General features: G+C 37.9%; 3 protein-coding genes across 3 annotated transcripts in view; 2 read left to right on the top strand and 1 right to left on the bottom strand.

Moving 5' to 3' along the window:
* Positions 1-856: 856 nt before the first annotated feature.
* Positions 857-7,550, top strand: LOC122995981 (lathosterol oxidase-like). Its single transcript, XM_044371458.1, has 5 exons — positions 857-903; positions 2,707-2,924; positions 3,021-3,153; positions 3,279-3,379; positions 4,360-7,550. The coding sequence occupies exons 2-5, from the start codon at positions 2,715-2,717 to the stop codon at positions 4,822-4,824; spliced, it is 909 nt and encodes a 302-aa protein (XP_044227393.1). The 5' UTR covers positions 857-903; positions 2,707-2,714; the 3' UTR covers positions 4,825-7,550.
* A 612-nt stretch (positions 7,551-8,162) lies between these two features.
* Positions 8,163-13,770, bottom strand: plekhb1 (pleckstrin homology domain containing B1). The gene is made up of 6 exons (XM_044371459.1): positions 13,240-13,770; positions 11,800-11,952; positions 11,009-11,111; positions 10,882-10,921; positions 10,684-10,774; positions 8,163-8,716 (listed from the first exon to the last, which is right to left on the bottom strand). The coding sequence occupies exons 1-6, from the start codon at positions 13,274-13,276 to the stop codon at positions 8,583-8,585; spliced, it is 558 nt and encodes a 185-aa protein (XP_044227394.1). The 5' UTR covers positions 13,277-13,770; the 3' UTR covers positions 8,163-8,582.
* A 2,184-nt stretch (positions 13,771-15,954) lies between these two features.
* tecta (tectorin alpha) overlaps positions 15,955-16,548 on the top strand; it is a 52,776-nt gene continuing 52,182 nt past the window's right edge. The window contains exon 1 of the mRNA XM_044371197.1: positions 15,955-16,039. The gene's annotated coding sequence lies outside the window, so the exon portion shown is untranslated. The remainder of the gene's footprint in view (positions 16,040-16,548) is intronic.

Here is a 16,548-nt window from a genome sequence, read left to right as displayed (position 1 = left end):
TGTCTATGAGTTGTTAACAGCTCCACCAAATAGTGATTTTTCCCTCTAAACTTCTCACATGGTTTCATTTCAATAAATGTTCAAATTATCCAATATTTCAGCAAAAATCAAAGATTAGAGAAAAAGTCCAAAAACTGAAAACAGATTTGTGTATCAGAACTTTGTTTTTTCTTCTTTCCTCTCCCATTAATCATCTCACGACCCCTCAGATATATCTGCTGACCCTTTAGAGGGGCCCGACCCCTAGGTTTGGGAACCACTGGACTAAACTAGCTAACTGTATATAAAGTAGTTCAAACTAGCTCCACCTCCAGCAGCTACAACAGTAACATGCTGCTCTAACACTGATGATTCACTATTAATAATCTAATGATGTCATATATAATAATATATCAGTCAGAGGGACCAAACCACTACTTTTACTGCAATACTTTAACTACATCAAGCTCATAATACTTATGTACTTTTACTGCAATACTTTAACTACATCAAGCTGAGAATACTTATGTACTTTTACTGTGGTAGGATTTTTCATGCAGGACTTATTTGTAATGGAGTATTTTTTTTACATTTCTTTATTGGTACTTTTACTGAAGTGAAGGATCTGAATACTTCTGGCGCTGATTATGAAGCATCCATCTGGATATGTAGCAACATTTGGGGGCGTTTCAACAGCTGCACCCTCTATAGCCACAGTAACGCTGTTCCTCTAGCCCCATGATCAGATCCTCCAATTGGCCAATAGGATATCATAACAAACGTACCGTGATGAGAAACTACGCGCTCATTGGATGCGCTTTGTATGACATAACAGGTAAGTCAGCGCTGATTGGTTGCTCGCCTGCCTTTAGTTTAGTACAGATCCCTCCACTGTTGTTCCGGAAGGCGAACAACATACGAAAGGTAAAGTGCCTTTTAAAATTAGAGATAACTTTATGTGACTAATATGATGTTGCTCTCTAATATAACCTTGTAATGCAGCTTTTTGTGTCTGTTAATGCAACAAAATATGGACTTTTTTGCGACGTTGTTACACATAACGGTGTGTTAGAAAGTAACAGTTACATAAAAGTGTACACCTCATTTCCTACGTGTTTACGCAGAATTAATGAATTAAATGTATGGTTTGAAAAAAAAAAACCTTCAGATTATCTAATGTGCATACAAGATGTGTCACCTCATGTTTAATTTGATGTAATTATATTTAAAAAAAAAAAAATGCAGAAATCTAATGTAGCGTGATAGAAATCAGTCAGAATGTGGATCAGAGATCTGGGTCAGAGGTCCAGATCCAGAGGTCCAGTCAAGGTCCATCATCTCATTAATTTAAAAAAACAGCATACTTAAAACATACAATACACAAACCTCCATTCACTGTCTGGGGAAACAAAAAACGCAACATATGTTAAAGGAGGGTCACTACTCGTAGTCATATTGGATAGAGAAATCGTGAATATGAATGTTCAGAGTAATATGTAAATACTTTGTGTGTGTATGTGTCTATACATAACAACTACTATCAAATATTAACAACAAGAAAAAGACATGTTACTACTAAGAGTTTTATGATTGGCCTATTGAAAGTGTTAGGATTTTAGATATACAGTGATCAAAGTCCCCCAATGTTGTTTCCTAGCCGCCTCAGAAATTTTTGATCAGAAAAAACCCAAAAGAAGATATTAACTTTAATTTAACTATTAATTTTTATTTGGATTTTTGATAATGGTGAAAGGCAAATATGGACACCTTTTTATTTGGATTTATTGCTGGCCTATAACTATTGAAAGATACTGAGTTTAAAATACTGGAATCAGCTCATAAAATACCTGCAACATGCTGTCCCACTCTGAGGGCGTGTCAGTAGTTTATTATTTGATTATAAATTGTTGAATTGTAGTTGTTTTAAGGTTTGAAGTGTGAGACGTTGACCTTCATAGTGGATGTAAACTGCTTAATGCTGAGGCCAGCCGCGATACATATACCATATCAATGCCACTACTTTTTGCTGTTTGCAACCGATATTCGTATTGAATGTGAACAAAGACACACTTTACAGCAACACATCACTTCAAAAAAGGGCTGCAACTAACAATGATCTTCCTAATTGATTGATATATTGATTATTTTTTGATTAATCAATTAATCAGTCAATCTATAAAACGTCTGAAAACTTTAAAAAATGCCAGTCACAATTTAATGTCATCACATGTCTTGTTTTGTCTATCCGACAGTCCAAAACTCAGAAAGATTCAGTTTACTATAAAGTAAAAAAAAATGAAAAGAAGCAATTTATCACACATGAGATGCTTGAACCATCCAATGTTTGCTTAAAAAATGACTCAAAATGATTAATCAATAATCAAAATAGTTGCTGATTAATTTTTCTTTCAGTCAACTAATCGATTAATTATTGCAGCTCTACTTCAATGCTTATTAAAATTGTTAGAATGGAATAATAAAATATCCATAAAATATTAATTAAATGTTTTGTAAACTAATAATAATAAGAACAATGAATTGCACCTATTTCATAGAAGTTTCCAGTTTGCTCTGTCTCATGAAGCAGGAAAACCAGAAACAGCTCTTTTTACTGTAGTGGCAAAGGGGCTTCTGGGAAATGTAGTGTACATAGTATCTTTTTATAATGTGTCCTACTGTGATGTTCGAATGTCAGATTAGTTTCTCTCTCTGTCCGACACTCTACAGATTTAACCATGGATCTTGTGCTGAACGTTGCTGACTATTACGTCCTCACGCCATATGTGTACCCCGCGTCGTGGCCTGAGGACGGGGCACTGCGGCAGATTATCAGCCTGCTGGTGCTGACGAACCTCGGGGCTGCGGTCCTGTACTTGGGCCTGGGAGCCATCAGCTACTTCTTCATCTTCGACCACAATCTGATGAAACACCCGCACTTCTTAGAGGTATAAGGCCTATATCTTCTATCTTCTATTCTATGATCGCTGCAGTAATAAACTGTGTATCTATCTAAATGTTTATATTTCTTCTCTCCTATTTAGAATCAGGTTCAGAGGGAGATCAAATATGCGATGACCTCGTTGCCCTGGATCAGCATCCCCACAGTGGCCTTGTTTTTCGCTGAAGTTAGAGGATACAGCAAACTGTATGACAGGGTCGATGAATCTCCGCTGGGTGAGTTAAAGAATGTCCTCAGCAGCTCTCAGTTGCTCTGTCATGTTAGACTCTTGTCATGTGTCATCAGGCTTAGACCTGAACATGCAAATTTCTTAGTGGTGACATGGCATGTGTGCTTGCAGGTTGGCCTGGGCTCTTCTTGAGTATGATCTCCTTCCTGTTTTTCACTGACATGTGTATCTACTGGATTCATCGCTTCCTACATCATAAGCTTATTTATAAGGTGAGTTCAACCGTGGTTTTTCATTATAAGTCATGAGGTGGCTTTCTAATGCATTTTAACACTTCATTAATTTGATACAGTAATTGCTGAAAAATAGACATGGCTCTAAACCACTTATCTCCCAATACAATAGTATCAGTCTGATACTATTTTTCTCTCTTTTAATATCATAATATCTACAATAAGCTATTCCTAATGTGTAAAGGATCAGTTCACCCAATTTTCAAAAAGTATTTTCTCACAAACCTCCTTTTCCAGGTTTTCATTTCTGCAATTTCTTGTTTTCAGTGCTCAGCTGACATATTTGCCAATACCAATAAATCTGTATTAAAATAATAGCAGACAATAATATTAGCCCAGTTGATGTATCAGTGCTACTCTCCCCTATTTAACCCTGTTTTTGATGACATTAGCTTTACTTCCTCCTTGTTTGGGCCCCCACAAACACCACTGCTGTATGTGTAAAAATAATATTTATTGCAAAATCAACTATTTTTTTACCTTAAATGTTTTTTTTCTTTTCTTCCAAGATTATTAAAAACCCAAAATGTAGAAATGTGTTGAGGCAGTAAGACTTTCCTTCGCCACAAACAGGGCTTCCACATTTGAATAAAGCCAGTTTGAGTATATTTTGAGTAAATATTTCACATTTTACATGTTATTTTTTTCTATGTATGGACAAATACTGTATATATTTCTTTACTTTGCTGAAAAATTCCTCACAGACATATAAATCAACGGTTTGTTATCCTACATAGTTACTTATGTTTGATCTCAGTTAGACAATTACACCTCAATTAGAGGTAAAATTCTTATGAACAAACCAGTCTGAGTACCCAACCCTAAAGTAATCCAAATAGACTTTTTTGGGATTTGGGAGGGTTAATGCTGTTTAAAAAGTAGTGTCAAATCACAGATATAGAGCATATAAAATGTGTCATTTTCTGTTTTCTTTTTTTCTATTCACTTGTCTCCAACAGCTGTTTCACAAACCACACCACTTATGGAAGATCCCCACCCCCTTTGCCAGCCATGCCTTTCATCCAGTAGATGGCTTCATGCAGGGACTCCCATACCACATCTACCCCTTCCTCTTCCCCCTCCACAAGGTGCTCTACTTGGCCCTGTACATTTTCGTCAACATCTGGACTATTTCTATCCACGACGGCGACTACCGTGTCCCCAGCGGTCTGACAAGTGTCATCAATGGCTCAGCTCACCACACTGACCACCACCTCTTCTTCGACTTCAATTATGGCCAATACTTCACTCTGTGGGACCGCCTGGGAGGCTCCTACAGGCACCCGTCAGCTCTGATGGGGAAGGGTCCCCACGATCTGATCCGGAAACTTCAAGCAGAGGGAAAGTTAGGAGATGACAGAGTGAAGGCTAAAGGGCAAGTGAACAGACATGCTCAGAGATTAGTCACATGTAAGGAGGAGTAAAAGTAGGGGAAATTACCATTAATCAGCGCTTTCTGAAAGTGATCACTATTTTTGTAAAGACAATGTGAGACACCCATATTTAACTGGAAGACATATTGGAGAATAATTTGAGTTCCTGTTCTTGCCAAATAAGCCGTTGTGAGATTTAAAATTCTAGTGAAATAGGTACATGTAAAATGGCTGCCCCTGGATTGACATCACTGTAGGCAAGCTTTGGGATCACTACATTCTCTGACATACCAATCATGCCAATAGGCAAGGAGCAGATTATTATCAGGAGCTGGGTCTGTCGTCTGGCAGGGCTTGTTATTGAAGCAGGGAGTGATAAAGTGACCCCTTTTGCGTATGCCACAGAAGAGTTTAGAGGAAAAAGCTTTTTGAAAATCATGAAATGACAGAGCCAAGAGACATGAGGAGCAACAAAAGGCTGGAGCTACTTGAGCTTCTACACTGCACTACACTTCTACAGTGAAAGACTAACTTTGAATGGAAGTTTGGCTTTATGATCAAGAACAAGGTCTGGTTTCACAAGAAATGACCTTGACTTAAACTTAGATTCAACGTGTAGTTCATCATTGTAACTTAAGACTGAAACACATGGCAAACCAACAAGTGCTTGAAAGAAAAATGATGGTATTTTCCAACAGTTCTCATAATTATGGCCATTCTGACTAATGGCTATGGCTAACTTTGCACTTGACTCCTCAGTTACAAACATACAACTCAAGCAAAACTGCGTACAGTATATTGAAGCAAGCAGTACGGACCTCCTAAAGCTTTCCAAAATAAACTTAAATTTTACAGAAATAATTTCAGTTTAAATTCAACTGAAAGACAAGACAAAATTAGCCCCCTGGATTAGCTATAGCCTGCATAGGGTTTTACTTATGGGGCAACCAGCAGCAAGACTCAGTTGAGAAATACCAGAATTTTCCTTTAAGGTACTCCACTCTCTTCCCTTCTGCAGAATTTTTTTCCCTTCTTGTACAGTTTAGCAGTTACAAGTCCACTTTACCAGACAATGAACTGTGGCAATAGCAGCAATAATTTATTAGAAGTAGCTATCACAGTCAAGTGTTTAAATGATGTATAGTCAACACAATTGTCAAAGGTAATCAGAAAAGCTTTTAAAAGACATCAGAAATTGTTCCAACATATGGTGGGCAGGCTCATTGTTTTGAGGGATGTAAAGAAAGTTTTATGGGATAAACAATGGTGCCACAGTAATTTTTACCTTAGAAACACAGAGCTTCTGAGATATTACTGTAATAGGGCTGCTGACGTATTCATCTTAAAATTACTTTGTCTGTTCTCTATCATATCGGGACTATCTCTCCACTCCGTTACATATTCCATATATACGGCGATGATCCCCCTGCTGTCAAGGTACGTGGATACTTCTTTAAAACACACCAGGTGGCCCAGTCAAGCCCCACAGTTCACCTATAAAGCACCTGTGCTGGCGTGTAATCACTTATTGTTTGATCTCCACCTGTGTCAAGGTGTAGTGTGTGACAGTCTGTTTTCTGAAAGTGCGTGAGAAGTGAAGGACAGTGTGCGAGTTGCAGCTTGTCATCCGCTTACCTACATAAATTGTAGCTAGGCATCTGTCTACGGGCAGCCTCCCTGCCGCTTCAGGGAACGGGTGCTGGGTCTGCTTCCTCTGTAGCCAGCTGGGCCTCTTTTGTTTGTCTCCCTACGTCAGCTTTGCGTCTTGCGGGCTGATTTGAGTGGCTGCTATGTCCACATGTTTGGCCTCTGCGTCTTGTGGGGCCTTGACGTGGTTGGTGTGTGAATAGTGTACATTTGTAAATAGTTCGTTTGTCACATATCGGTGTTTTGGGCTTGTGGGCTGCACTGTCTCCTCACAGGGTGTCTTAAAGAGTTACCCTGTACATATGGAATATGTAACAGAGTGGAGAGATAGTCTCGATACGATAGAGAACGTTTGGTTATGTTGTAACCTTTGTTCTCTTAGTGAGAGACTATGTCTCCAGCTTGAGGCCGCTCGGAGACACGTTTCGATCAAACTATCAGTGATTACACGCCAGCACAGGTGCTTTATAGGTAAACTGTGGGGCGTGACCGGGCAAGCTGGTGCCTTAAAGAAGTATCCATGTACCTTGACAGCAGGGGGATCATCCCCGTACATATGCAATATGTAACGGAGTGGAGAGATAGTCTCTTACTCAGAGAACCAAGGTTACAATGTAACCAAACGTTCTCAAGCTGTTTCACTCACATTAGACTAGTCTAAAGCAAAACTTTACACTGGCTTATCTCAACAGACCAGTGATCCCCTAATGGCGTCAACTTGGTATGATGAGGCTACGAATCCTTTTTTTTTATATAAGAAAAGAATGAAGTTTCCTGTTTCCTTGGTTTCAGGTTCTGCAAGAGTTGTTCAGTAATACTGGTTATAAGGGACAGCTAGGATATGCTTCCTTAAATTACATTAATTTAAGTTACTGTAGTTTCAGTTTTTCTTAACCATTACACAAAATTATACACTGGATCATGCAAATAATGTAAGATAACATTTTTCACAGTTCATGTCTTCTCTGTCTCTTGAGGTGATTTCGAGGTGATTGCATCATCATTAGTATGAGAAGAAAACACCTTTGCTACTAATCAGAACACGCTGGTACAGAGTTGACATACTTTTTGGATATAAACGACTAATAAAAACAAAAATGCAGCTTATTCACTGTATTTCCACTTTCAAATGTCTCTGTGGTTTGGTTCTGTATTAATACAAAAAGGTCATTGTCACCTTGGAAAAAGCAGTTTGACAAAAAACAATTTTTTAATGTCTATTTACTAGCTTTTTCTGTATCTTTTGACCCCAACTCATGGTCTTTATCAGTGGATGGAGCTTGCTTGGTTACCATGGAGATGGATCTGTTTAAACTGAGCTTTGTAGCTGTTTTCATCTAAGCATTATTTATAACTTATAGTCTGGGTAGGCTTAAACCTTAACCACCAAAGTTCATTCTTCGTCTCGGAAATAATAGTTTGACATAACAGCTCCATCTCAAGGTACACTTACTAGCTTTTTCTTGAGCTTCATGCCATATGACATGATCTTTATCAGCAGAGGGAGCTTGTTTTGCATGATTAACTTTTAAGTTAACATGGATGAGAGGTCCTCAAAGTGCTATGGATGAAATCGTAACAGCTATTGAGTTTGCACGTCAACAGATCCATCTCTGTGACAACAGAGCAAGCTCTGTAACATGGTTGAAAGCTCCAGAAAAGGATTTTTTTGTTCAAACTAGAGCAATGTAGTTAAAAAATTGGTATGGTTTGTTTGTATACAACCAGACAATAACTTAAGATCACCCTTAATTATATTTTAATACATCCATTTATTATCTAGTACTGACTACATACTTTACAAACTACAACATTTCTTAAGCTTTGTAATGTGTAAAATTCAGGCAGCAGATAAAAGAACATTCAGATACAAAATTGACCTCCTGTTGCAAATGCTCATGAGTAAACCGAGTGTGTTGTAAGCAGGAAGAACATAACAGATTTGTACATTTTATGTGCAAAATTGCACATATGAAAAAAAACTGAACAACCAAAAGAGCAGCTGCTTGTTACAGCAGATAAGAAAACAGATGATACAAAAGATGAGGGGGTTTTGGGAGGCTGACCTAGAGAAAGCCATTCTACACATGCTCGTCTGGTGTCGTGCTCCCTGTCTGTGGGGACAGACAGTGTGCAGTGTTGTAATGTCAGTTATGATCATCTCAGCAGAAAAAGAAGGGCATCCAGAGGAAGGATCGCATGGCTGCCCCTGCTGCCAAGCCTGTCAGTAATCCCAGTGCTAGATGTTCTGCCACTGTATCATACGGGTCCCTTTGAACAACCACCTGGTGGGTACCTTAGAGAAAACACAGAGGAGAGACACATTTAATGTTCACGGTCAACTTGTTGGCTGATCCACGTTTGACAAATTACACAGGAGGAACTCAAAGTTGTCAACACTGAATACCAGAGGGCAGCAAAATGCTACTCTGAAACAGTCTCCTCCACCTTTGAGTCCTACATCAAATGTGGTGGACTGTACACTGAGTATAAACTGAAATTATAAAGTGGCTCCTGTGTTTTTATTAATCTATAAATCCTGTTATCCTGTCTTATAGAGGGATCCTGTGTCAAGATCTAGCTTCAATGTGCTTACATGACACATATTTGCATATTATAATACAATTACCACAAACCAATTAAACACAGCAAACCTGGGAACCAGGAAGTCGATAGGGGCCCAAAGCTAGACTTTGCCCCTAAATGGTCATGGTAATAGGGCCATGCCGCAAATCCATTACATAATACTTCTCAGGCAGTTAAACATTCACATACAGCAGATGAACATCATAAATAAGGTTCTAAAATGCAGTTTTGAAAATCTGTGTCATGCTGCACAATTTAAATTGTTGACAAAGATGCGTAATATTTACACCATCATCCAGGTTTTATTTCCACAAAGATGCCTTAAAGCATTTTAGATTTTTAAAAGTACAGTATTTTCTGGACATTTTGTACATTTGTTAGATATTACAGTTGAGTCCAGAGAAAAAACAAGAAGAGAGAAAGAGAAGGGGGGCATGACAAGTAACAAAGGTCCCCAGCTGGACTTGTAAACCTACTGTGAACATTATTGACTATAGGTCACCAGGCAGCTCAGAAATCCTCCAGATCTTGTTTCACACAAAACAGGTTGAAATGTCACACAGAAATGTTTTCAGTTGTTTTCATATGTACAAATCAGACTATAGTAGGCCTCTCACATTTAACTTGGACTGAATTGCTGCTATGGGGCTCATTTGCAGAGAAGGTTTATCAACTTGTTCCTGCCACAGGTGACTCAATACAAATAAATTAAACTATGATACAGATTACTATTATTGTTGTACCTTAGAATAGTAAAAAAAAAAAGGTTGCTCAATTTAGGATGAGCAGGCCAAGTGCCCCAAATCGACCACTCCCACAATCTAATTAAGCTACACATCCAGCAGGTGAGTTAAAAATGAGTGGAAAGAAAGAGGAATGTTTGTCAAACATGCCGCATAAGAAAATGTAAATGTGGTGGTCTGAGGAGGAAAAAAATTTTTTCCATTGCATTCGACTGGATTATTACATTATGCATGCCTGCATCGTCACATTATCAGTAAGGTATACTGGGAGATAACATAAGATCTGGCAGCAAGAGGCGAGGGGCCTACACACTTTCTCCCTCATTAATGTTCTATTAATTGCATTTCATTAATGTATTTATGCATGTAGCATCTGCCGTGGTGTCTTGGTTGTTGGTCATTGCCTATTTGTTTAATGGCATGAGTTTCTGCATATTTGATTAGCTCTAATACCATTGAGGTAGACGATTGTTGTATCCAGATTTTCTGTTGTTTGCAAAAGCTTTCAAAAAGTTTCCTTGTAATAGAACTGCCAGACTGTAGTCTACTCACTACCAGGGTTGTAGCCAGGAATTTGGAAATACTGATGTTATGAATAAGTCCAAGTTCCTCCGAAGCAGATAAATTGAATAAAAAATCTCTAAAATGATTTAAATATTTGGATTTTTCATATTTTATTTGTGCAGTTGTACTTTTTTCCCAACATGAAGGTCTGAATGCTGCTTATAAGCCCACACTATCTGGTGAGGAAAAACACTGAATCCTTTACTTATGTAGTAGTCAACTTTAAATATATTGAGTGTAAAGATACTGGATCAGCCTATAAAATGATATAATAGTATAATAATAATGCTAGAAACCTGTGTGAAAGCAGAATCTGGTCAGAACAGTACCGAATCAGTTCAAGTGCAGGCTCCAACATCACTATACATACCTGGTCCTGCTCCATGTGTGATGTAGACAGTCTGATAGCTGTTAAGGGGGATGGCCTGGTAGGAGTCATCATATGGGTCATATGTGAACACCTACAGTACAGAAAGAAAGCCTTGAGCACCAGAGCGGAAATGCCACATACAACTGAGAATGAACTGACTGTGTGTCAGCTCTTAGTGTGTCAGTATGGATCACTCACCGGGTTTCTCCTGGTCTCTAGCAGAGTCATTTTCCACACTCTGACAAAGAAATGAAAAGGAAAGAAGAATTGATGGACAGCTAGCGAAGGGAGGCTGAGCAGCCACAAGTGAAGGGAGAATACCTACATAGATTCATCCTCACTGTTGGCACACAGGTTGACTGTTGAGCCGTCTGCAAGCTGAACCACAATGAGATTCTCCCTTGGATTGCTCTCTGGTGGAGTCACACCTGCAGCCAAGTTAAAAGAGTTGAACATGTTACAGTACAGTACAAGTTTTTCACTACATGGAAGTACTCTAAATGTTCTGAACATCATTCTTTATCATTTTGTAAAATCAGGTGGACATTTTTGAACTGTTTGAAAACTTTATTAGAATTTAAAGTTGTATTAATTGGGTTTTTTTGCCATTTGGAGCAAGTAGAGTCATGTTTTTGGCCACCTCACAAATACAAGTCCAATAGTTCCTCTCCTTTAAGCTCTGTTTTGGTGTCCACCAACTTCTGAGAAAAATGTCTGGCTCTTAAGCTGCTAAGCTAAATGTCTGGCTCTTAAGCAAGTTTCTAACTTTGGCTGTTTGGTACTGGGCAGGTAGCGTTCAGTGACTTCATCAGAGCCTTTTCTCTCCAGCCTACTGCTGCTGAAAACAGGTTTGATAAGGGTTTGCAGGCCAGAACACCAAAACAATGAGCTGAAAGAGGCTAAAACACTCTGTAGATCTGAGAGGAATTATAGAATTGGTGATAACTTTCTTTGGATTCATCACTACCAGGGACATCCTGCACATTAGGACATTGTCATTTGATCTATTATTGATATAAAAACATTGTTTAGTGCAGATGAAAGTCTGTGGGTTTGAGTGATCCCTGCTCCCTATAAATGGACCCAGCAAAAAGGCTAAATGGCACTGTGCTGTACCTCCACATTCCAGGCCAGACCGCACATCTATACATGTTGTCTTGAGGCTGACGCGGTGCTCCAACTCTCGCCTGCTGTCAGTCTTGTAGAAGCAAAGACTCCCGTCTATCCAAAGGTCACACCAATTTAACTTCCAGCGTTTTAGGACACAAGCTAGAGAAAAGGTATATGTTACAGTTATCAGTCATTTAGGTGTGAGGGTTACAGGACAAAGGGACAAGTTAAATTGCATTGCGTCACCCTATTTCAATAAGCTAAGCTAAAAGCAATCTCAAAGAGTGTTCATTAATTAAACATCCTTCTACAGTAAGCCCATTATCAGTTTGAACTTTTTGTGTTTCTTTTGTAGTTGTGTTTCAGTCAGTTGGTCCAAACTGAAATATCTTTGTGTTATCTGCAAATGTTGGCATGGTGAGCGTGGCAAACATTACACAACATCAACATGCTAGCATTGTCATTGTCAGCATGTTAGCATGCTGATGTTAGCATTTCACTCACAGCACAACCACACAGAGCTGCTAGCATCGCTGTAGACTTTTCCAGTAGATACATCCCCATTGACTAGCCTTCATAAGCCACTTAAAGACCTGGCCATGGACAATTAATGGGATTATAAGGTTAGAGTTTCATAACAGGTACAGTTTTCACTTTCTAGAAAATGTTCATGATTGAAAACAAATCATGTTTGTCCTCAGAAGACAAAACCCCCTCTCAATGTATATTTAATGATGGTCTTCTGGTGAGGATTGTATGTTAGATTAAAATAATATACTGCGTGAGGAAACATCTTAAAATGACACAAAGAGTAGCACATTTCAGAGCTAGACTGATAAATTGGTTGGGCTAATATATCAGCCGTTATGATCTTAAAAGAAGTCACAGTACAGAAATGCTAAATATGTGTTTAAGATAATTTGATCCATACATTTTAACTTTACAAAAAATCCCAGAAACCATTGAAAAGTTTATTTTGGTGACATGCTTTCATCTCCTAGACAAAAAAATATAATTCCTATCATTTATTTGTGTTGTATTTAATGTATTGTTTCAGTTAAAGGTAGTGTTCAGGCTTTTTTTTTATCAGTTCAGATTAAAGCTTAGATACTATGATTATTTACATCCTCAATCAATCTATTGTTTTTTGGCTTTCTTAAGTCTGCAAAATGTCAGAAAATAAGGACAAATGTCCTTCACAAATTCCCAGAGCCCAAGGTTTTCACCTTCCGATTGCTTATTTTAAAATCTAAGTCAATAATGATAGACAAATGCTTTTGGTCATTAAGAATAATTGATGATAAACATTGTTACCACTAACTTTTCTGTTGGTCAGCTAATCAATTCATCATTTGAGCACAAGTTCAAGTAAATCAGAACTTGAGTTTATGCTTCTTATCATAACAAACCTATTATTCCCCCCTTTATGCTGTAAAAAAAACTCACTCTGTCTCCACAACCAGCCTGACCTCAGGAGCGCCATGTCGCCAGCTGTTGTCCAATTTTTGATAATCCAATAGACGCAAAAGGAGAAATTAACTTTTGTTATTTACAAGACTTAAGTATCCAACAGCTTGTTTTGGACTCCTCTGCTTCTGTTTATGTTCTTTCTGTCCTACAGGCAGTGAAGAAGTGGTAGTTTAATCTGGCTCTGGTCTGAGGCTGACTCACAGGATCACTCTGGATTAGGAGTGTTTGGCAACGCCCCCCCCCCCTAGTCCCTTCTCATTTTGCTCGTTCTTTCGGGAATGATTTCCTTTTCTGACTCTCACACCACGTGCCACACCATGTTTATATTGTTGAATACCCTTAGTACATGCTTGTAAACTTAACTCTTAATTTATGAATTTCAACTTCCCACTAATTTATGCAGCATATGTAGCATGATTTCACGTGTTAGGCTAATCCAAGCACCGAAATAACAACATGAGATTAGCCTAACTGTAACAGTTACCAGGTCAGTTATGAGAGTCCTCTCAAGATGTCTGCAGGCTGGTGACATAATTTCCTTTTATAGCTTGTAGAAAAAACGCTGGTCTCTTCTGTGACAGCTGGTTCACCTGATTATTGCTTGAAATTCTTAATTTGAATCTGTATTTTCTTACATTTATGGTCATTGTCTGTAGGGGTATAGTGGTCAAACTCATCTGAGAGCCACTGAAGTGATCATGCACCAGCTCTGACATGTTTGAACTTCTCTTCCAAGCACTGTGACAAACTGTGAAACAGGTCAAAGACACCCCCCGCTTAACCCTCCTCTGCCATAGTTTCATGTTTTCCATGACAGTGGCAAGTTATGTCAGACTGGTAGGCCTATATAGCATGTGATTTGTCTTGATTTACAACTTTGATCAGATCACTCAGTACGCTGTTAAGGCTGGATGACAACTTACAACTGGCAAGCATTTCCCTGTGAATAAAGCAGTGAGTGAAAAGTTTAAATTGCCCCTCATGTAATCATTTAAAGCACTGAAAATCTCTGCCCCTGTTTTGTGAGTTGGCAATAACACAAATACACTGCAACAGATTTTCATGACAGACTTCTTGAAAACCATATCATACAGAGACGGTAAATAGAGGCTCAGTGACCACAAACTGGCAATCGAAAAAAGGACGGCACAAAAAAATCATGGCAACTGAAAGAAAACAGAATAATTGGTCACCGGTCGACAGGTGAGGTTGAGACAGAGATGCACTTCCTCCTACAATGTAAAACATTCAATAAGGTGACGTAAAACATTAAATATAAAGACATAGATAGATAGAGAGATACATATATATAATATATACATAATTAATATATGTAAACCTTAATGTTATGTTAATGCTATTTTGTTTCAGTTACTCTTTATGCTTTAGCAATATTGTTGTTGTGACATTTATGCCAATAAAGCAAATTTGAATTTGAATTTGAAATTTGAGTCTCCACATATAAGGTAATCTATTACATTTTTGCCATAGTAATAAAAGAGAGGACAATCAACTGATCCCGCTGGCTGCACACAACTGAAAACTGGTCTTGTTAAATGTAGAGTTAATAAGAACACAAAAAGTGATGCAGACCATAGTATATGTTTGACTGCCATCTGGTGGCATTATGTGGTAGGCCTGTTCTACTCCATTAAAACCACTGTCAAATATTTCTGTTGCATATCATATTCTAAATTAAGAAGAACCTTTGACTAATTAAGATTAACAGAAGAACACAAATACAAATAAATATCTTTCTGTGTTTGATCAAATTATGGAATATGTTTATCCAACTTCTTCTCTTCTCATGTTGTATGCCAGTTTAAAAATCAATGTAAAAGCCTTATAGCTTCCATTTACAGGTCCCCTTCGTACTTCATGCAAAATCAAATAAATAAAATTCAGATTTATGCTATTTGGAATTATTTATTTAGTTATTTATTGCTACTTTCAGTGACTGGATTTGGCCTGTTTGTTTGAATTTGTGTTTTAAGCAGAAATGTATTTCCAATGCAAACATAAACAATGATACAGTTTGCTGACTTTCTTGTGTTGGATGAAAGTGCACAAATGTCTATTGTACATCTGCAAATGTTAAAGTTATCTTGTTATGCTGCATTGTCAGGCATTGTCATTCTGTCATACCCTCCTTTGAAAAATAAAATCCTACTACCCATCCTAACCTCTCCCAACTATTTATAATACTGGAGAAATGAATAGTACCAAGACAAGTCAAGCTGAATGTTATTTTATTGAAATTACATTATCAAGAACAGAAGTTACTTTTGTGCAAATGAAAACTTATAAACCCAGCAGATCCCACCAGTCACAGAAGGCAGTTTTTCTACAGATTTCCAGAATTCAGTATATCAATATCTATCTATCTATCTATCTATCTATCTATCTATCTATCTATCTATCTATCTATCATAGATAGGTAGATAGATAGATAGATAGATCACGTTTTAGGTCATATTTATGCAGAAATAGAGCAAATTCTAAAGGGTTCACAAACTTTCAAGCAGCATTGTATATATATTATATTATATTATATTATATTATATTATATTATATTATATTATATTATATTATATTATATTATATTATATTATATTATTTAAAGACCGAAGATAATATACACAATAAAGAAGAAAGAAGACGAAAAAAAACACTCTAAGACATTTAAACAACGTCACTTCCGGGGAAGTAGGCGTGTCTTAAACTGTCAACTAACCGAAGAACAACAAAAACAAACACCGAGGGGGTTCCGGGGACGGTGAGTGCAACGGTCTTAAACTATACCGTATCAGTTACAAAACACAATATGATTACATGCGGTTGTTTGCTCGGGAGGTCCTGACAATGTCTCGAGTCTATCAGCCTCCGAAATCTCATCACCTTTTTCCTTTATCTATGAAGGTAAAGTTAGCTACAGCGACCACGACCTGGTCCTACTTCAAACATGTTGCACACACTTTTCCCCAGGTTGACAGTGCTATTGTAGGCTTGTATGGCCGTGAAATTAATCAGTGTATCATCCGCTACTGTCAAAATGTCGACTTTCAGTTTGTTATTTAGTATGTTGGTTTTTGCACGACCGATATTGCGCAAGCAGGCCTCGGTCTTTCGCAGCGTGCCGTGCTCTCTGAAGACTGTCGTTGAACCCGGTTGAAAAATCAGTTAGTTAAATGTGTCCATGCTTATTAACCAAGAGTAGATAAAAAGTACACTAAGACCTATGATCTCTGATGAATCAATGTGGATCGCTATGCAATTCGGCATCAA

This window comes from Thunnus albacares, chromosome 13, assembly GCF_914725855.1.
Source record: "Thunnus albacares chromosome 13, fThuAlb1.1, whole genome shotgun sequence".
Classification (NCBI taxonomy): domain Eukaryota; kingdom Metazoa; phylum Chordata; class Actinopteri; order Scombriformes; family Scombridae; genus Thunnus; species Thunnus albacares.
The sequence above is the reverse complement of the archived record's forward strand: the minus strand, read 5'-3'. Positions and strand labels throughout refer to the sequence as shown.